This window comes from Synchiropus splendidus, chromosome 7 (genome assembly GCF_027744825.2).
Source record: "Synchiropus splendidus isolate RoL2022-P1 chromosome 7, RoL_Sspl_1.0, whole genome shotgun sequence".
Classification (NCBI taxonomy): domain Eukaryota; kingdom Metazoa; phylum Chordata; class Actinopteri; order Syngnathiformes; family Callionymidae; genus Synchiropus; species Synchiropus splendidus.
The window spans coordinates 21,790,704-21,813,631 of NC_071340.1; the positions used below are offsets into that span (position 1 = coordinate 21,790,704).

The window sequence follows — 22,928 nt, forward strand, 5'->3', positions numbered from 1 at the left end:
CTTGTTTCTCTGGACCCTCTGGTTTCCTCCCGCAGTCCAAGAATATGCTGTTTATAGGTTAGAATTTGATGATTGTGCAAAAAGAGAAGTAAAGGTTTTATTATTATTATTATTATTATTATTATTAGTAGTAGTAGTAGTAGTAGTAGTAGTAGTAGTAGTTGTTGTTGTTGCCACCTTATCAGCTAGTAGTAGTAGTGGTATTTGCATTATTAGTATTATTAGTACTATTAGTATTATTATTTTATTGTATGTACAATAAGATAATTATTTGTTTTAAGCTGCAGTTATAGACACATAACTTCATTGATCACTGTTAAAATGTTTACACATTAAAAAGCTAGGCTGCCTTTATTAGCGTTATAGGTTGTGAAAATAGCTCCATGCATAATTTCTCAGCCCGTGACCTTGAAATGTTCTCATAAGTGTGATGCTGTAAATTGAAGGTGTTGACAATATCTGAAAATTTTAAATGTATGGTATAAGATGAGTTCAAATGTCCATCAAAGGTTTGTTTTGAATTTAAACGAATGGGAGTCAATATAATCAATTTTAACATGTAAATCCAAATCCATTTTCATCAACATACTTTGATAGTGGTGGGGAGTCATGGCTAGAAACTCATGTGCTCAGTTCAGGCTTGATGCAACGATGGGTTTGGATCACATTGAGGTCCCTTCTGATTGGAAAGTCTTCATTCTTTTTGGACCCTCTGATTTCCTCCCATGGTCCAAGAATATGATAGTTAGCTAGTGAACTGACATTGTAGTCTGTCGGTGAGAATTAGAGGATATTGCGCATTAAATTTTTAAAAATGTATACACATTATTATTATTATTATTAGTTGTAGTAGTAGTATTTTTTTTTTATGTTTTCAGATGCTCTGATCGACACATAACTTTTATTGAACACTGTGAAAGTGTTAAACCTTTAAAAAGATAAGATGACTTTGAAGATTGTGAAGGTAAGTACTGTATTATCTCTGGTATGACCTTGAAATGTGCCCATCATTGTGACAAACTGAAGGTTATCAAAGCTCCTCATGGTCTAACTAGCTCAATATAACGTTGAGATTTACTCAAAGTAAAAGCAGAAAAAAAACAGTATAAGGTTAACTTTCCACACCTCAGGAAAAAAAAAAATGGTTCAACATTGCCAACATTCTGGACTAGCTGCTTTTCTCATTCCTACTTTTCGCACTCTGTCTCCCTCTGAGAATCAAGTGATGTGTGAAACTCTTGCTAACCCGCCACAGTCCTCCTCCTGCTCTTACAAAAATACATCCCTTCTTCACCACATCCATGATTCATTGCTGATGGTGCCAAAATGAATGTGTTAGCGATAGTCTCGCTTTACTTATTCAGAAGGCTCGGCTTCTTTGTTTCCTCTGCTGAATACCAGAGATATTGCAGCTGATATTAATAGGTAGAAAGCAGGTTAGAAGAGGTTGGAGATCAGCACAGATATGTGTGAGAGGAGGACGAGGCCTCATGCAACGTTACAATAACGGGGTGAAGGGAGGTACTGTGCTGAGATGTTGGGTTTACATGAGGACACGGTGTGAAGTAAGATGCTGGAAGATATTCCAGTCGTTTAAACAGAGATAGAGCCGCAGTAGTTTTAAAGCTTTCACCTGTCCGTCACCAGTCACAATGACTGAGTCAGGGTCGTGAAGCTAATGCCTTGGTTCTCCCTCTGAAAACCAGGGTGGGGAAAACATTGTTGCCGCACATGTTGCTGGGGAACATCAGACCTCCATCGGGGTGGTGAGGTGCAAGAGAGGCAGTGAGATGACAACCAAACAGGAAGTCAGGTGGCAAAATAAAAGCAGGACATGACTCACTGCATAGACACTGCTGGAACTATGAATGTGTGCTGGCGCAGGGGGGACTCTTTTTAACGTCGCACTGTGGAAGAAAACTCAAACTGGTGAGTGTCATTGAACCTGCAAAATTACCTGATATGTTATTGCACTTGACAAATATTTTGTGATTCAAAAATATTTTTTTCTCGAGGCAGTGTTTCTCCATGACCATGCTAATGCTAGCATGGCTTGTGATGTGAAGGGAAAACTGGAAGTTGAAACTAGCTAGCTCACCATTTTCTTCTAGGACTGTTATTAGAAATTGAATACTTAATGTCTAGTGTTATTTCCCCTCCACCAGTTCTGGCAGTTGGTGAGACAGTGGGATAGCGATGCTTAGCGTGATTGGTTTAAGAGCCTGTGGGGGATGTAGCTTTGTGCTGAGGGTGGTTAGCTGAGTTGGGGGGTCGCTGCTTTAAATGCGGACTCCCTACTATCTTATCTTTGTTTCTCCACAGCTGCCTAGTCGTCCTGGGGAACTGTATTTTCACTCACTGTACACAAGTCGGAGCGAGTTCAAGTTCAAAAGTCAATTTGTCATTAGTAATTTTACCGTTCTGTATCGTAGTTTTAAGTCAATAAGAATAAAATATGATATGCACTTAAATAAATTAAGAAACTAATAAAGGACAGTATAACTGACGCAATACTGCAACTTACTTCAACATAGTTTTCATCCGACGTCCGACTTACGACGTGCTCGACTTACGTCCACCCGTACTGACAACCACGGCCAGCAGATGCTTTTTTAAAATTAATTAATTTATTTTTTTATTCAATGTCTGGCACCGCAGCACGTAGCAGCCTGGCAATGCGTACAACGATGATCGGTTGGCTGGAACCAATAATGGTCGTAAGTCGGATGATATGTTACTTGTACATGTTGTCATAACAACAATAGATATGGGCCATTCTTGTCCTCCACAACCCAGATATGTTGGAGCTAATGACAGGAAAATGAATGGATGTCTGGAGGAATATTGGAGAAATGGATAAAGCTAACAAGGAAAATATATTTAACATTATAATATCTTTTTTTACAATACAGTTTAGTTTACTTCAATTCTAATTCTAATCTATATTGAACATGTTTGAAGTGTGAAACATGCTTCCCACAAGCTGGATACCTCTACATCATATTTGCATGTTTGTCTCACATTTCTAGTGCTCTAAAACAATCACACTGTTTTGTTTATTTTAGTGGTGGAACTTTAATGTGGTAATAGCGATTAATTAATTACAACAAAAAAAATGCTTTAAAATATTTAACGTCGTGATTTATTATTTGTCAAAATAAACAATATTTTGTTGTTTAAATGTATGTATGGCTCCATCATTTGATTCAGTAATATACCACATTCATTCACATTGAAAAATGTGGCTTCTTGTGGCAAAAATTCTTATACCATGAAACTGCGATTAATTGAGATTAATTAATCGTTTTTAATTGAATCCAGAATTATTGTTATGAGTGTAGCTGATCCCAAAATAACAAGCACAGACAGGCTAACACCACAGCGCCACTGTACACTGTAGTGAGACCTCAGCCTTAATGGCTGCAACAACAACAACAACAACTTAATGATAGTGAAAACATACAGAATAGACGGCCACATTCGCACTAATCAAAAATAGAAGTTGCAGAGAGGAGAAGCAAACTGACAGATCACCCTCTTCGAGGAGCCGAGGGGTGTTCTAGGTAAACCCCGCTTGTGTCTCTTGTTTCTCTTATACTTGAAGTGATGCATATTTTAGCTAAAGGTGCCGAGCGACAGCAGGGATTATATTTTCTGCCGGGATCAGAGTGTGAAAATCCTGTCGCTCTCTTCCTGCCAGTCGCTGGGTCCTGACAGGCTTTGACAAAGGAAGCTGCGCCCAGACAGACTTAGCGACAACTGCATGTGACAGCCGTACAAATTAAGGGTGACTTCCGATAAAGTATTGTGGTCAGAAGCTGGAGTCAAAGCAGCGGGACTTGGTGCGCCTCCGACTTTGCAGCAATGCTAATGAATTCTTGCGGTTGGACTCCGTGCCAAGACCTTAAAATCTCAACACAAATCCAATCGACCGCCTTTTAAAATTGATTCTGCATTGATTCCGTTCTTTCATGTCGTCGTCTGTTTCATAGATAGATACGCCTTAAGGTCACGGAGCAGACCGCAAGGCGTTATTTGTCTTTGCAGCGAAGGGTCAGGCGATCGTTTTATCAGAACTGGAAACGACTATTTGTTGAGGATGTCGATGGGGGGATCGGGTTACCTGACTGGAGCGAGAGTGGTGGGGTGGTGGAGGGGGGTCCTAATTGCTCCCAGTAAGTCGGCCCGAGGACTTGATTAGACCTTGAACCACTTCTCATGTTTTTCATTTGTGTGGTGATGACCTTCCTCCTGACTGAAATCAGCTCCGGCTCATTCCAGCTTTGGAAAAGCTCTCAGGAGATTCACGCTCCGCTGACTCTGACTTCATTGCTTGAAAGGCTAAAAACTTGCAGAATTCCTTTTATTCCCACCAAATATTTCATGCGTCTGAAATCCTTGCCAGTGAAACCACCATGACTTGAGTTGAAATTGAGCAAAAACACAATTGTTTCACTTAAATCTCTTTCAATGTCTATATATTCAGATGAGTGCAAATTCACTTTTTGATTTGAACTGAACCACTTGAGTGGTAGGAACCTGTGAATGTGCTGATCGTGGGCAGAGGCGTCTTCCATTTCCTCTAGAAGGAACTGCATCCGAGAAGAAAATCACAGTTATTGCATGCAACTGACCCACCTGCCATTAGCAAGATGAATTAGCCGAGTCCACGCTCCTGACAACAGCTACATAGGGAAAATGATCCCGGTGCCTCGTAGACCCCGGCTCCCAGACACCACCAGGAAGCAGACAGGGGCCACATGGACCCCAGGGACCCCCGAGAGAGGGAGCGAGGAAGAGAGTAAACAAGATAAACACGTTTACCAAGACTGCAATTGTGCAGAAGAGCGATAGGGCCTTACATCTCGTGCAATAAAATAAATTATGCAGCACAGTGGTGCAGGTTGTTGGACGGAGCGTTGCTCACCAGCACGGCTGAGGTTTAATTCAGAGAAATGTGGAGAGTCTCGGGAGGATTTGCTGATTACCAACCAACAAAATGACCATGGCTTTTGCACATGGACCGGAAAGGTTCTTCAATTTATTGACGCTAAATCTGGATGGATGGATGGAGGGATGGATAGAAAAGTATTCATATCATTTTGAAATGTAGATGGTGAACTTGAAACAAGTGGATATTTTGCACTCAGCACCAACTACTTTACCGATCTCTATTGCTTTCTTCTGGTTTAATGGGACCAATAAACCGATCCGGCAGTGATGCATCAAGCAACTGCTTCTTTCCTTAGTGGAAAAAAAAAATTGATTATTTAATTTTTCAAACGTCGTAATTGATAACGCTAACATATTGTAGTGAGACATCACATCAAACAAAAGAAACAAAGTGTTTTTTATTCTTTTATTATGTGTCTAGATTCGATTATATTTGGTTATAAAGACCTCATTGCAACAAAAATGACAGAAATTCACTTTTTTTTTCTTCCCACTATCCATTTTGGCAGATAACAGAACGGTTTTCATGACTTCATTGAATTTCAGTACCTGAAAAGAGTGGTCTTTTTATTAGAAAATATGTCCTGGAATCTGGAGATAGTGCTTTGTTTGGCAGTTGCTTAGCAGATGGGGAGTGACATTATTATTATTATTATTATTATTATTATTATTATTATTATATTAGAACTCAGAAGTTAGTTGAACCTTCAAAATCCAATATCAGAAATGTCACGTAAACAAAATTAGGTAAAGTAGTAGGTAAGTAGGTAAAGAGTAAAGTAGGATGATATAATTTTAAAGGATGAAAATAAAAATACTCCCAGTAATGTTATCATGTACTGTACAGCCAAGCGATACATCATGAATCTCATTCCAGTCTAACACACTTCAGTCGTTCACATCATATGAGCCATAATGCGGCAGTGGAAGATCTTATAACAAATGAGTCATTAAAGTTTACATTTATGATAAAAATGTAACTATTGTTGTCATTATGTGGAAATGCAGGTTTGGAAATGCAGAACTGTATTCATTTATTCACTTCATGACATTATGTACAACAATGTTTTTGTGTTTACAAAGACAGACCGGAAGGAAGTTAAGTCAAAAGGGACTTGAGCAAGTTTTATAATTTGGTGGATAAATCCAGTGGTGCCCCTGTTTACATGCAAGATAGTCAAATGTTTCCTCTCCACACTCTAAGTACTGTTGCTGAGAAACGTCGCTGCAGGGTGGAGCAGTGACATCATCATCAGCAGAAATATATGGAACAAGTCCACACAGCGCACAAGCTCATGTCAACACATCCCTTCCTTGCCTTGCGTACGCATGTTTGCTTTGAGGACCCTGAGTCCCAGCATTACTGATGGCATGGAAGTTATGACATCATGCCAGTGGGCACCAGCCTCCACCAGCGGGGTCACTGGTCTCCAAATGAGATCCTCAGGCTTCACAGTGTGTCGTGCTGCGGTGCAAAGAATCCTCCCTGCAAGTGTGGCGGCAGCTGAAGAGTGTTTTCAAGGCTGAGGATTAAAGGATGACGGTTGATGAACTCACTTTGACATTTTGTTGACACACATCTAAATTGTGACGTATGTGGAGATCGGTTTGCCCAAAACATTTGTGGACTAAGGATTATATAATGTGATGTATCACTGTAAGGCCAGTGTGCATGAATCTCATTGGACTGGATGTTGATTTACGCATTTTCCTCAGAATATATTTGGAAAAACATGGGATGTCCTTATATGCATGGGATGTAGTTGTATGATGTAGTCATCTGACATCTTTTGTTTTATATTATTTATTTATTTAATCTCTAAATTATTGTTTTACAAAAGTTCCCATACTCTTCTCAATTTCCGCCAATTGTATTTTGGCATCTGATGCAGCACATCTGTAAGTAGTTGTGAAACTGCACAGCCTCCACCAATAGTGTGTCTATATATATATATAATTGCTGTATGAAAATAGATACGAAAAGTAAAAGAACTTCAACAATGGAAGACCAGGAGAAGCACAGTGATATATATATATATATATATATATATATATATATATGTATGTCTAGCTATTTTCTATGCCTTCAGTATTCATATTAGATGTTTTCAGGGTAGGTTAACAGGGTAGGTATTCGTTAAATGTGTTACCGAATTGAAAATGAAAATGACAAAGCTGAGTTTTTGAGGTTAGATTTATTTTCCTCACTACCATTTCCCCCTCAGCTCTGAAATGGGGGAGACAACTTCCCCCCAGTGACACAGCCTGCATATATTGTTTGTGGCAAACTAAAACTTATACTGCATGGTTTTTGCTGACAGAGCATCCAGTATTTAAACCTGTCTCTAAACTTTTCCATCCATAGACTTGAATAAACTCTACACAAAATAAAAATGGATTTAATCTTACAATATTTTCAGTATCAAGAGTAATATGTTTGATATTTAATATTTCAAAAGATTTACTGTGTCAATTTAAATTTTCCTTGTTAAGGTCTCTAAAAGATACTTCAACCTTAAATAACATTTGTGTATAATTTTAAGTGTAATATTGTTGCATCAAATATGTTTGGCACTGTAGGGCATGAAAGTCTGGCATGAAATGTGAACTCTCCTACTAGTAGTAAATACAGTATGCTACAAATATTGAGAGCCATTTTGTCAACAATATAATTTGAAATTGAATGTACATGGGAAATTCTATACTCATATCAATCAGGAGAATTCTTATTAATTCACGATAGTACATTTCTGCTCTGGAATTTTCCAGTGTTCAATAGATGCATTGTTGTGTTTCCATCCTCATTTGACTGCTAGTTGTGTGAGCTGGTAAGCGCGAGACAGAGACAGTGTTTTGCTGATGCGACCGTCTTCCCTTGTTGGTTCGTCCTCAGTATAACTGTCTCACATTTGTATTTGTTCTGCTCTGAATCATAGGTGGCCCAAAGCTGTCTTGATAAATAGCTACTCCAGGCGAGTATGGTGTATGCTCTCTGACACTATAGGTCACATAACCTTGTTGTCGGGACTAAGACTAATGCAATGTGAAGTGTCAAGTTATTATACTGAAACTAGAGTGCGGAGCGGAACCCAAGTCGCGGCGCTGATGGCGGGCGGGAGGAACAAGGCAAGGTGAATGTAAAAAGGTCATAAAAGGAGGGAATTCTGAGCAAATGAGAAGGTTCGGGAGCAAAATATTCCCTACTAAGTGGATCATGTCGGAGGTGCCAGGAGGCACTGAGTCTCTTGGTCGTCCGCGTAAATCGTAATTGGCTGCTCCAAGCTGGAGCGACGCACAAGACAACCCTGACGTGGTAGTGGCACGCGATGCCAGCAAGGCAACGTGTTTGTTTATTTCAGCAGAACTAAATAATGCAGTAATAATCCTCCTCACCATGTCTCCCGAGCGAACGCCTCAGCACCTGTCAAGACTTTGCAGCGTGTTGTCTGTGGAGAGAGTTGCACCAGGAAAACATGTTATTATTACAAAGCCAAGTAAACTCAAGTAATTGTCTGCAGATGGCAAAAAACAAGCCACAGCTGTTAATACAGTGTGAAACACCAGATATGAAATATAAATGCTGCAGCGAGGGACCCAGAACAAACTGCATCAGACCAAAAGCTAATGACTTCCCATTACACCATGCAGCCTATAGCCACACTGCTGCAGCAGCAGACAGTGAGCCGAGCCGAAAACGTCTCGCAAAAATTAGCTGTTATATCAAGTAATTACCAGAGTCAAAGCAGCTGGAGGGGAGATTTTGGATTCCGCTCAAGTTCAGCAAAATTTGCATTTCAGTAATGTGCTGTAGTTTTTATCATCCATGTCCTGCAATGTTTGGCTCTGGACTTTATACTGCCGTTTGCTTTAACCGTTGAAATCAACATGACAACGCTAAAACTCAATATATATGTCCATACATCGGACATAAAGTTTGAAGCTTCTGGGTTGAAAGCATAGGCCATTTAGTCATGCAGAGCAGTACCTGTTCACTACTGTACAGGTCTCCATGAGTGAGTCATATTCAGTTTGGTGGTGTATTTCAAGGAAGCATGGAGGCCTGCAGAGGTGACAGACACTGATTGCCTTGCGTCGCCTTGCTTCTTCTGGTCCACCGTTACTCATTCATTCACGAGGAGCAGATTTATATTCACATCAAGCATGTGGAGTTCAACAATAAAGGCGCTCTATTGTGCTTTTTCTTCCCTGTGATAAGCAAATCTCACTTCCTTCTTTCACACTTATATGTTAGCATTTCGTCGTGCTGACACTGTAGATCATCCTTCCATCCATCCCTCCATCCTCACCTGCTTAGCTGTTGCCGGGTTGCGGGGGCAGCAGCTTCAGAAGGCCACGGCAAACACCCTTCTCTCGGGTAACATCCACAAGCTCTGACTGGGGGATCCCGAGACACTCCCGAGATATAATCCCTCCACTTGGTCCCGGGTCGACCCCGCTGTCTCCTCCCAGCTGGCTGTGCCTGAAACCCCTCCAAAGGGAGGCCTCCAGGGGGCATCCTCATGAGATGCCACCTGTCAACGCGGAGAAGCATCGGCTCTACTCCGAGTCTCTCCCGTGTGACAGAACTTCTCAACCTATCTCTTAGGAAGACGCCCACCACCCATTGGAGAAAACTCTGGGATCCAGGATCTCATTCTTTCGTCATTGAAATCTCCACAAAATGTAATGCTACTCTAACGCACAGGAAAAAGTTCAGACACACAATAGGAATTGGATTTGAGGCCTTAAAATTAGCCTTGCAACACCACCTAAGAAAGATTGTGAATATTGGCTCTTGTTTATTCTGTTTTATGCTTATAATGGAAAAAAAGGAGGTAATTTTAGCAAATAAGATACGATTATCTATTCTGGCGTCCCCTCTCATCGAGGGAGGGACAGTCAAACAGATGAATTTTTTTCTTTGGATTTATCGTGTGGGAGTGAATCGGTTTTCAGCAGGGAGTGATTTTCCATTGTTGGGGGGCGGAGCACCTTAATTCGGCACCATATGCTGTGCGAAGAAAGAAAAGTTGAACACAGACGGTGCTCCCTCTCATGCGCTTGATGAATACCCGCACCTTGAAATTCAGACTTTTTCTTTACTTGATAGAACTCGAGCCTCTGCGGGCAGTAAGGTGTCACAGCGGTACGGTTGATGATCAGGCATCTGTGGAACCAAGGCACCGACGGAACAAGAAAGGCCTAACTTTCCTTCATTATTGATCAACATATCTCTTTGCTCGGCAAAAGACACAGTTTTTAAAAGTCAGGCACAAGTTAGACATGAATTATACAACTGAAGTTCAGCTCAGGAAAATGCTATCGGCCTGTGCAAAGACTGAAGCTGTCCCACTGTGATGAAAGCAAAAAACATGGTGTTTGACTCTAGTTTCTTTTGGGCGTTCTTTGGGTTCCTTTTCCTGGGCCTGGTGTCTTTTCAACTATTGAACTGCAACATCTTTCAGTTTCTTGTTTTTAGCCATAATTAACCCCAGAGGGAGGGCGGGAAGTAAAAAAGGCTGCTGCCAGATCCGTTTAATTTTAGAAGTTCACTTTAGAGGGAAGGTCAAGTAAAGCTATTTAAGATTTTTCCCAGCGATCTAAAAACAGATGAATAGTTTTAAGGAAAGTGCCAGGTTCTGCTGCCCTGCTTTTCATATGACCCTCAGATTTTGTTTCCTTTCTTTTTACCACTGTTGGCCACAGCTTTCTAAAGGTTCTTGCACAACAATGACGACGCAAATAACCAGCACGAAATGGCCGGAAAAATTCAGAGGCCAATTTATGACACGCCTGTCAATTCACGTCAGGACTAACACGATTAAATACATATATTTCGCTGCACGCTAATCACAGTAAATAATAAGTCGCTACTGTATTTCCACAATCATGGACGGAATCGTGAATTTGTCCGATGACAGAATTTACAGAGAATATTGTGGAATTTTACATAATATGACTGATAATATGTCTTCATGTTGGAGACGGGCCTCTTTTCATATCCAGTCTTTGTACCTATTTTCCTCCATACAATGTCTTTATAATTGTTGTCTTTGCAGTTTTTATGTTTTTTTGTCGTACAGAATCTAGTGTTGGGATATGAACACAGTCTAGCTCTCCACCATGTTGAACGTTTTGATATGTGATGTGTTTCGATTGGTACAGTAAGATGTGCGTTCATCCCAAGCGACACTTTGGTAAAATCGACCTCAGTCCGAAAAAAATAAAAACTGCAATTTCACTGAGCGGAAAACATTGCTGGTGCGCAAGCCGGCATTGAATAACAGAAGGTCTGAAAAAAAAACAGTAAATAACGTCCGAAATATGGTGCGAAAAATACATCCCAACTCAGGTGCAGCAATTTATTACGGATCCTTCTCTTATTTAGAGTGATGGAACTCACCTTCTGCCTGTTCTGTTGTTCTGTGTCCTCCTTTTTTTTCCACCTTTTTGTCGCTAATTGATGCATTTCCACTCCTGGCTCTCCACCTACACTAGCATCACACGTATTTGTTGTACTCTCCCAACCACATTTTGAGGTTCTGTGTTGTAAAAACAAAGAAGGACACTGAGCAATTCTCGTAAACAGTTATACATATAATTATATGAAGCTTAGAAAAAAAAACAAGCTCATACTTTGAGTGAGAAAAGTGTGGTGTCGCTACAAATTTAGTCGCAATTCTCACAGTGTTTTAAACATTTACCAGTTGGGTGGATGACGTTTACAGGCTACATGCTTCTAGATGGCTCTGATGTCATCACAGAAATCTAAGCTGAGTGACAGAACATCTTCTTTTCTCTCCTTTTATTAAGCGTAACACCAAATCAGATGACACGTCACTTGCGTTTCAGTGTTATCGCCGCCCTGCTGCACGGGTCGCGACGTTCACTTGTCTTTGTCACTTCCACCTTCTCCATGTAGATCAGTCAATTCTGACAAGCTCCTCTGAGTAATGAGCCCAGATTGAAGGGTTCAACTCATCAACACCTCCAGTCATTGATATAATAAAGTTGCATGATGCAATTATTGAATTTTTATTTGACACCGTCTGCCTGTGCGAGTCAAGGAGGACGGTGCTTTCTGTGTTTATGTTTCTGTTTCTGTGCATCACAGTACACAAACACTGTCAAACTTACACAGTCGTAATGAAACAGCATCGATCAGACATGAGGAGAAAGGTGATATTTGAGCGCTAAAATGAGTGACTGGGCCAAAATGAAATGAAAAAATTGACTTTCCTGAGGATGTGAGGAGAGGTTGGAGCAAGTGTTAATTAACTTCGCTGTTAAAAGCTCAAAGGTGACGCAGGACTCATCTCTTAATAGAAGTCCCGGCTACTGTACGCTGGGCTGAGGTCCATTACACCCCCACTCAGTAAATCACACCACTGGACTCTGCTCTCATCTCCAGGAGAATGCTCTCACATTAGCCGAGGTGTTAAATCAAATCGCATTTCATTTGGTATTAAAAAGGAAATGTTTCCAGCTTCTCTTGTTTCCCAAAGAAATGTTATTATTATTATTATTATTAAAACTTAAGATCACTGACCACACCTATCCCAAATTATTCACACGTTCTTCGGTGTATAGCTTTTGGTATTGTAAAATTCGAATAGCTAGTACTGGGGTTGGAGACAAAAACTTGGGGTTTTGGCTGAAAATAGAGCACAAGAAAACCCACTTTGGGTTGAATTTGGAGGAGCACAAGAAAGCAGCTTCTGCACACTGTTTGTACATGCACATTAAGGGCACAATTTCACGCGTACAATTGAATAGATCAGACAGCAGGTGGTTAGCAAATGTATTTGCATTTTTTTCCTCTTTTTCCTCTCATAAAACCAATGAAACTCAGATTTGCTCGACTCAACCCAAAGCTTTAATTCATTTGTTCTGTGAGCAACCAATTGATTTTTTCCTCTTGAAAAGTGGCTAAACTGCATCACGCAAAGTGAATGATGTCCTCATTGGGCGTTCGTTTCCCCTCCATTGTTTTGTTTTGTTTTTTTTACCAAGATGGAGCAGGTTTGCATGTATTGTAATGGGCACAGATCTTTTATGCCTTGCTCTGATTTTATTGAAATATTTGTTTAATTCAAGAAATACTGTTAATTCCGGTCAACAAGCAGCTATCTTTTCTTGCGGTCGGAATCCTGTGGCTTGTGCAATGACATAACTGATATATGGAGTTTTACCTGAAACGAGCTTCATGCCGCCAAAATATTGAGCCTTTTCACATCAAACCGATGAAATTGCTGGCCTTTTATTTATCTAAAGGTCCATGTTACAACGTTACGTGCTTATACAGCCGGACACGGATGGAGCCTTCTGTCTGTGCTCTGCATTCATTTTGTCCGTATTTCCGCACGTTTCTCCAAAGCTTACAGATACGGACCAAATGGAACAGTACCACTGGAAACCATGGGGGGCAGTGTTGCTGTTACTACCCAATATGTAGCTCTAATGAGACACAAAGAAGACATAACAATGGAGGAAACTCTCTGTCCTCCAGTCGCAATATATATATAACGGCCTAACCAACCATCGCCTCCCACAGCGCTCCCTCTGTTTTCCTCTTATCAATACTTCTTCAACGGTCGCCATGTTTGTTTTGGAGTTTGTCGTCGTCATAAACTTTTGACTTTGGTCTGCTCCCCCGGTGGATATATTGGGGAACAGCAAAGCCAACTCAAACAACGCATGGGAGTATGTGCGCAGTGACAGTAACACGGGTACAATTTTGTACGTAAAGAGAGCATAAATGGGCCTTTAAAGCGCTCCAAATGCGCCATTCTCATCCCCGTGTCGGCAGCTCCGCGGTTGACCTTCAGATACGTGGGCAAAAACAGCGCATTTTGAGCACTTCAATGTAAATAAAAAATGTGACCAGCTACATTTATTTAGTTATTGGTGGCCTGATTCCAGTTGAGGACATTGCAGCGTTTGTTTCATGACTCAGTCTTAAGCCGCTGCAATCACTGACTTTTCTACAGTGTAGACTGCACCGCAGCTCCGGCGGCTTATAGACCGGTGCGGCTCATGTATGAACATAATCTATGTTCCTTTATTATTATAAATTTAGTGGGCGTGGCTGCTATTCTGGTGCGCTCTAGAGTTGTGAATTTACGGTAAGCCAAATCACGGGTAACATTTTATGTGGCCATTACTTATAATAACTGTGAGTGCACCGATGCTGCTATAATCTTAAATATATGACTACAAAACATAAAAATATTATAGAGTTTAATGATGGTGTTTACCAGTCGGGTGTTAACTAGGTTATACATGTGAAATAATAAAACTAATAAAAGTCAGACGATTCGCTCGACTCAACACGGAGCTTTAATTCATTTGTTCTGTGAGCTAACTAAGCGTAACCTCATGAGTTTTCCAATTACACTCATAAGTGCTAATCCACGCACAATAAAATAGAAATTGCTTTGTTGTTTCACCTCGCCGATACACTTGAGATGTTCGAGCTGCCTCCTTGCTGTTGGAGAGTTCTGCGTGATTTGAGTGATTTATTTCGATATGAAACGTGTGAAAGATTCCTATTAACACCTTGATGTGTGGCCAGCTCTCCACCTTAAACATGAATATATTATATTATAGTACTCTTATTTATTAAAGCCAACAATTTCCTGATGCATTTCCAGTTCCCAGTTAAACATCTCTCTGATGAAATCCACCACAACTCTGCGAACACCACGAGCAATAAATCATAAATTATTTTAATCTAATATAAAGTCCGCCTTAATAAAATAAATGATATCTTTCTCTAATTCAATTGGCACTTGCTTGCTGCATATTCCGAATGTTCGAGTGGATTTCCATACTTAATGACGCGTGCTTTTCATAGTGAATTTTACTTAGAGAACGCTGTGTCTAATGAACCTTGGAAGAAGCTCTAATAGGCGTAATTTTAGAAAATGTTACTTCTTTATTTGAAAGGTTCTGGGGCCAATTTTGCTGAGTGCACTACTTAAAATCCAATGGTTGAACTCTTGAGGAAGTAAATGCATCTATTTGTGGGCAAATAGATGATTATACTAATGGAGGAGAGCTTGCTTAAATGCTTTTTATGGGATGAAAAAACTGTTCATATATGCGGCTTTTGTTCTGGGTATTATAATCTTTAAGCGTGAACTTTGATTTGCTCATTTCTGGAAGTTAATTTACAATTAAAAACGAGTAGATTATCACTCTGTGAAGTCTTTAACACTGGATTTCGTTTGAAAGTTGGACACACTGGATATATCATATTTTCACTCTGCGTTTTCCAAAACATATATTTTATACTATTGACATAAATATGGCATCACAAGACTATTAGCAACTGCTTTTGCTTGTTTTCTTCTTCTTTTTTTACTCTGGTGCACTCCTTCTCAAATAGTTTTTTTCTGTTACAGACAAAAACAGTGTTAATAAAGTTATTATATATGAGTTTATTTTCCGTTTCTTTAATGTTAACAAGGGTATAATGTTATGCTGAGGTGTACTTTGAATAATTTTATTGACAAATGATACCATTTATAGAAGCGGTGTAGAGTTTGGCGGCTAAGAAGAGTATTAGTAAATGTGTATTATTACACGTGAAGTTCTGTCAAAAGGTCTACCAAGTGTTTTCACCATTGATCTTCTGCTTTCTTGGTTTTGACCAACTGAAGCTAAAAGGATCTTAAATGAATTAACCTCTACAAAATAAACTGATCAATAAAATAATCATAATAAAATTATTCACTCAGTTTATTACCCAGATATTTAGATATATCTGAAAATGTCAATAGATATAAAATGCTCAAAGCCAAAAAGAGCGTTAAAATGGGAACCGCAGTGAATAAATTCACAAATCATTTCAATAAATTACTATTGTTGCCGTCACGCCCCGGAGTTGTGTCTAACATGAGACATTTCCATCTGGTAGCATGCTACTCCGTGTCATTGGTTTTCACACTATGCAACTCCGAAATGACATATTTAACATTTGGACATCTGTGGCACTGACGTGTGGAATCCGGATGAAGATATGATTTCCAGAGAAAGGTGTTCAATGAAGTTCTGCACTGGTTGAGTGGACAAATGCGCTCTCTGGGGAAACCGTCTGTGCATCACACTTAAATTAGACTTCTACATCTCACTCTTCCTGTTCCTGTCGATCTGCACCGACGGAGAGCGCGACGTATCTTACGCGCCGCTACTGTTCACCCACTGATAGTTCTTCTTCTCTTTTTAAATTTAAACAAGTTTGAACCCCACCACCCCCCCCAAAAAAACCTTAGAATAGAGAACTGTGCCGAGAAAATGAAAACAAATGGGTGTCAATTTCCATGTGGAATTGCTAACCAATGATCCATTAAGGCAGCCTTTCCACAACAGACAGACAAAATAGCCTGAATTAGAGGAGCCTGACATTTCAGTTAATTGCACTAACCATGTCAGCCACCCGCCGGATGCAGACCAGTTCACACCTTTTCCCTTTTTATCGTGGAAGATGCGGTTCTCGGCTGATAGTCATGTGCTTGTGTTTTCATCTGGTGTGGATTTGATGCGTGATTAAAGGTTCAGGTGCATTAATTGTAGGTGTAATTGTGGAAAAACAGCCAACTAATGAAGTACTTTGACTCACAACAGAAATACTGCTGAGCAGTCTAGAGCCCTTCCATACACTGTATATATATATAATATAAATGTATATATATGAACAAAAACACTTACGTCAGCTGTGTTTTCATTAAGCTTTCCCAAATTAAAACAAAAAATATATATATATAATTTAATATCTTCAATTCGTCTGAGTGAAATGACTGAATGAGTGTGGGAAATGACTTGTGTGTTAAAAGGCAACATTGTAAAACTTGGATAAACTGAGGGGAGTGCAGTGGAGGAAGACTGAGTGGGTCAGCGGTCAGCGTGACTGTGTGTTGAGAGTGCACTGTGTCTCCGATACCAGTGGGACCAAAGTGACTGTGTAGACAGTGTATTTGCTTTGCCTCATTTCCATGTTACACCACATGTTCACGAGGTCGCAGGAATCTGGACCCTATCTCATCTAATCTCAACTATCTGTTGCAAGCGGTGGCTAGCACCTTGGACAGGTCGCGCAAGTGACAAATGAGTCATGGATCTTCGTGAACTGGGATATTCATTTTTATCTATTTACGTTTTAGTGAATGACTATTCCTAAATGTATTTGCTTTTTGTTAGTTTTGAATTATTTTTTGATCCATGAAAAAAGCAGTAAGGTGTCAAAGTAGGCCTGAACAATTTATCATTTTGGTATTTTAAAGAAGAGTTTCTTCCACCTCAGGCATCTAGCCAAAATAAAAAGTGTTATCTAGGCCGATGATTGACTAACTCATCCATGTTTTTATGACCCCTGGACAATTGTAACACACTTCAATATGGGGTTAGCCAGACCTCTCTCGGCCGTCTTCAGCTGGTGAGGAATTCTAGGGCGCCGTCTTCTAATGGGAACAGCCAAACATGACCACATCACTCCCATTTTGTTGTCCCCTGCATCGGCTCCCTCTACAATGTTGGACTGCTGCGTTGAAGTGCTTGCATGGCTTTGCCCCAACCTACCTCTGTGATCTGCTTCAGCCCTATACGGTCTCTAAGGTCTGCTAGTCACCTGCTCTGAGTCAGGCTTTTTCTGTGGCAGCCTCAAGGCTCTGGGATCTGCTAGCTCTGTCCATCACTGTCTGTCCCTGACAGCACTTTGGACAACTTCTCTGTATAAAATGTGAAAAAATAATGGATTGATTTGGATATGTATAAGTGAAGTTTTGCCACCGGCAACTGTCTTTTCAGTCTGGAGCTAAGACCAGCAAACCCCGCACCTTATTTCGTGCTGGCTGTTCACTGACAGCTGAGGCCAGTCAAAGGCATAGCTCAGGTTATGTCACTTGGAGGCATGAGTTCAGAAACATCCTCAACATGTAGAACTGCAGTGGAATGAGTTGAGTTTTCTTCCGTCGCATTTGAGCCGAGTTCTATGACAACGATCACTCTCAGTCACTCACACAATTTAACCCCCAAGTTTTACTGACAGAATCTGTTCTTGCGCAGTTATTACGCTTAAACTGCTTCGTGTTAATACGGAATATATAAAAGTTAATGATATAAAAACATATCATTGTATAGTGTCAAAATAAATATCGAGATATGAATGTAATGTTGTCCATGTTATTCAGCCCTTTTTTGAAGGTGCGATGGACACAAAAATGGAATTTAGAAAATCCAGGTAGTGACGAGTGATTGGCTCTGCCCATTCATTGTTAAGATGATGAGCATACATATTTTCATGAGCTCATTTTTTTTTATTTTTTCAGACATTATTGTTTTTCACACTGTTTCTGTTGACTCAAAGTGATGGGAAATGCCCTCTGGGTTTCGTGTGTGGCTGGTAAAATAAGTCGGGCGAAACCCAGAAACTGCAGATTCCACTGGTTACAGCAAACATCCAGAAGTCTTCTGAACACTGCAACTCTGGATTTACCCTTCATCTCAGAGGTTTCTTTTTCATGACAGAGATCTGTTTTTGTTGCAGCTTCCATTCATTTCCTTCAACTTATTCCCCGATGCTAAAGTGTAAGCATCAACCAATAAACCATTGTGTGCTGTTCAACTGAGGGAACACAACAAAACAAGCATATCATACAAACTCTACATAGAAAGGAATCAGGGACCCTCAATAAAAGTTGAGTCAAAATGTATTTGACCCAAGACCTTTGTTGTTTACTTGACAATTAAGAGCCTGAGTACTTAAACTTGATGTGTAAAGCACGACTAATGTTCATTGAAGTCACTGCCACAGCAGCTTTGTCACAAGCCAGAGATCATTGGCGTGCGGTCTTTCAAGGATGTCACATAGGACAGGAAGGTGTAACAACGTTTCCAACTCGCAGGAAACACCTGGCTGCAGTGGCCAGAGGAAGGGGAGCTCTGAAGTTCATGATGAAACTGCGACCTTGAATCCTAGAAACAGGCTGAACGGAGTCATACAGAGTCACAAACCAGCTTGGTCATGAAAGAAAAAAGGATTTATTCATGTTTGAAATTACACAACTACCACAAGGAAGACTTTTCAGTCCAGGGCGTAGTCCGGTTAGAAAGAAACACTAAACATCTTTAGTACATTAGAATCACTGCCACAAATCATTTGTCATGACTTTTTCAGTTTCAGAATCACATACAATAGAAAAAAGAGGGAAAAAAAGAAATTGGCACCCTGTTAAACAGAGCTGGAAATATACAGTTCTGAATACTGAAACCTCTATGCATTACATTTTTATAGTCATTTTTTTCCTTTTTGTATGATTTAGTAACAAGATGAGCAACATTCAAAATGCTTTTTTTTCCTCAGTATTTACAACAGTTTCACTGTTTGGTGTTAATTTATCAACAATGTTCATCGCAACCCTTCATAAAAGCCACAGACTCACAACTTCTTGACCCCTTTCCCCAGTTATTCTTCTCAGTATTAATATTGTTGTTGTTTTTTGTCATTTTACGTTGCTAAACTGCAACAGAATTTTATTAAAAGATTAAAATATACATACATTACACAGAGAATGAGTAAGTTTACAGTGTTACAAGATGTAATCAAAATGCATACAAAATGAAATTATAGCCAAAACTATGGTGGTGACATTGTTTAGAGGTAGTAAGTGAGCACTCTAAGCTACTGAAATCTTGGAGAAATGTTGATTTTTTTTTCTTTTTACGAGGTAATAAAGCTTTGTATTGATTCAAGGGGGGGTGTAATTACTCTTCAGCTATATTATGTACAACTTTTTCTCGTGTAACTGGGCCATGAGCGAATGATCTACAATGAGGGAGATCTGATTTCCATACGCAGTATACAAAAAAAAATGTTTACATATGTACATACTAAGCATCAAATTATAAAATATGGAACGGTGTCATGTTAAAGTCGAGCCATCAATTCCACTTCTCGATGCGGCGGACTTGGTCATTTGTTTGGACTAATGTATACAGCTGTAAGGCAAAATAAATCTTGGTCCAACTACAAAGCTGCCATTGAGCTGTCAACGGTAGCATTGTGGAGTTGCCGGACAAGATTGTAAAGCACATTACAGTCAAATAAAGAGTCGCTCTAATCTCAGCACAGGAGGGACGGACAGAGAAGCCAATTATCAGAGCAGAACATGAGAATGTCGCTGAGCTGAATCGCTTTGGACAGGTTATGGTGATACGGTCGGGTCTGTGTGGCATATGCTTGAATAACTAATGAGAGATCAAAGATATCAGTGGGCTACGTGTAACCATTACACAAATACGTGTTTCATAATCTTGATTTTATATATATATATATATATATATATATATATATATATATATAGTAAAACAAGTATAGAAAAAATATTTAAAAATATTAAACTAAATAATAATATTAATAATAATAACAATAATAATGAATTCCAATTTGAATGTCAAATGATGTTTAAAAAAAAAAATCAAAAATCACTTAAACAAAATAGCTCAAAAGGAATTTAGGGCTTAGTGTAGAATCCAAAATAGAAAAAAAGCTAACAATAATGAATAAATACTGAAACACTAAATAGTCCTATTGAAGTTTATGGTACAATTTCACCCAGCGCAATCTGAAAACCGTCTCTAGGACAACGTAGCTTCCTCGACCCTCATTTGCATATTCCTTTCGCTTCTGACACACAGACCTGCTCTGGAGTAAGTGTCTGCTGAACGTGTACGTGCTCACCCCTATAACAACATCGAAAAGAATCACATGGTGATTACAGTTTAGTTAAAGAGACAGACAGGAACAATGGAGAAACACTGGGTGTTCATTCAAGAGAGTGGTGCCGTCTTTGTCCGGGTCATGGAGACATTTGATGTCACGGGAGACAAAAAGAAAAATGACGGGAGACGCGTCTGCAAATCCTCTGCCGTTGGTTCGGCCGGTAAAAGAGTCCATGCCCAGCCGGAGGCTAAAATGCATTAACAGAGGATCAATTCGAGGTATCAGAGTGCACACTTCCAGGTCCTTCTGTCGGAGATATTACAGAAGACGGAGTTGTTGCGTCTTGCCACCCTCCATTAGCCTAAAACACAAACGGGACAACATTACTATGACTGTAACATGAGCTTGTCATCCACCACGCTTGCCATTCTGGGACCTACGTTCTATGTGTTGGATAAAATAAGAAGAAATTGAGAGAAAATCCAGCTGAAATTATTGTGCAAGCAAATTTCAGCGGCTTCCTGCAGCTTGTCGCTACATATTCTCCCGTCACTCAGGAGGAGGGAGGGCTCCGTCTGGCTGAGGTGGGGGGAGCTGAGTGGAAGTGACAGGGCAGGGTCTCTCCAAAAGAGCCAGTCTGAGGCGGCCTGACTTGCCTTGCTTTAGGCATGACCTAGCCTTTACTGAATCCTCCATGTCACAGCCACCGAGACGAAAGGTTAGCTTATCATAATACAGCTCTCAGACTGCTCCCTGCTACCAAAATAACTTCTTCTCTGTGGAAAGAAGAAAGCCTTGCAAAGGACGGAGGAACATGGATGCAAAGCACGGAGGAATACGACTGCGTCACCAATACCGATCTTTATTCTGCGCTGTCAAGTTGCTCATGGACACATTTGGTTTTTGTTCCCAAAATCAGATTTCAATGCTGAAGTACATGTAAACACCTGCACCCTATAAGTGTACAGCTTAAGCCCACAGTCCGTTTGCACCAAATATATCACCCACTTAACTCCAAATTTCCAGGAACACGTCGCACATTTTCGACATCAAAGAAGGCGCCGTCTCTACTGGCGTGTTTTCCTCGACAGGCACCCCGAAATAAAGTGAGCAAATAAGTGAACAAAAGACAGAGAGCTGTCTAACAGCATTTCCCTCCTCCGCCTCCTCGCTCCTCATCCTCTCTCTCATCAGCGAAATTAATCTTTAGTGCGATAGCCTCGGATTACGCGCCGCGTTACAGAAAGGCGCCATATCAAACCTCATCAAGGGAGATGGAATTCTTGTCTGCAAAAAAAAAAGGGCCTGCAGGCAATCACATGTTCATTATTTATCATAAAGATAAGGCCACGAGGCGCTCTGTGAAGCATTTAAAAGAAACCCAAATGCAACAGATACTATTTTTCATTAAATCCTGCCTGCAAAATGCATGAGAGGATTTGAAAGGGAATTGGAAGTAAAGCTTTAACACACACACTGGAAAAGCCACTTACATACAACACACAGAGGAACACGTGTGACTGACGGAAGAATCTTCTTGCGTGAAAACCACTATTTAAATGTATGTTTTTCCTCGGACATTTTCATCACTGGCAAGCGGACGACTTTAGGATTTGGACAAATAAATGTGGTGGTTTCCTTTAAGAAGGTGGAACACGCTCGTACTTACATTAAAGCCGAGTGGACGATACGCTGTGCTCCTGCCGAGGGCATCACTGTATCCTCCCGTCTGACTGATAACATGGCGCAGGGTATCCACCTGAGGGGACAAGCCAGGCGGACATGGCGGTCAAGTCAGAGTCTCGCAGCGGCTCGACACTAACTGGAAACATGCTCGGTGAAGCAACACATAGTGACTGGTGTGAAATCACAACAGGACTCCTGAGACAGGGGACGGCCATGATTTGGACACAGCTAAAAAAATACAAACAAACAAGGGGAACAGACAACAAAGGCATGCTGGATAAGCACTTTTGTAAGCTCTTTGTTTCCTCCAGAATTCTGAATGGGCTCGCCTTTTTACTAACACAATGGAAGGAGACGACACCAACAAGCAGAACGGACAGAAAAACAGGGAAGACGAGGGAAAAAAACAGGACCTCGTACCAACCCAGGAGCTCAAGTCAAAGCCGAGTGTGTTCTCCAAATACACAGTGGGCTACAATTTGGCCTCTAAACTACTCAATCCACCGGGTGAATTTGAGCTAGCCTCGCGAGGCTTTTTTGTTTTTTCGCTTGAGACTGAGCTGTGGAT

General features: G+C 40.4%; 1 protein-coding gene across 7 annotated transcripts in view; it reads right to left on the reverse strand.

Annotated features, from left to right (window-relative positions):
* Nucleotides 1-18,977: 18,977 nt before the first annotated feature.
* Nucleotides 18,978-22,928, reverse strand: part of pbx3b (pre-B-cell leukemia homeobox 3b) — a 65,657-nt gene continuing 61,706 nt past the window's right edge. For all 7 annotated transcript variants that reach the window (XM_053869648.1, XM_053869647.1, XM_053869641.1 and 4 more), the window contains 2 exons: nt 22,344-22,433; nt 18,978-21,035 (listed from right to left, as the gene is read on the reverse strand). In XM_053869648.1, the coding sequence (XP_053725623.1) occupies nt 20,943-21,035; nt 22,344-22,433 (183 nt within the window). In that variant the 3' untranslated portion in view covers nt 18,978-20,942. The remainder of the gene's footprint in view (nt 21,036-22,343; nt 22,434-22,928) is intronic.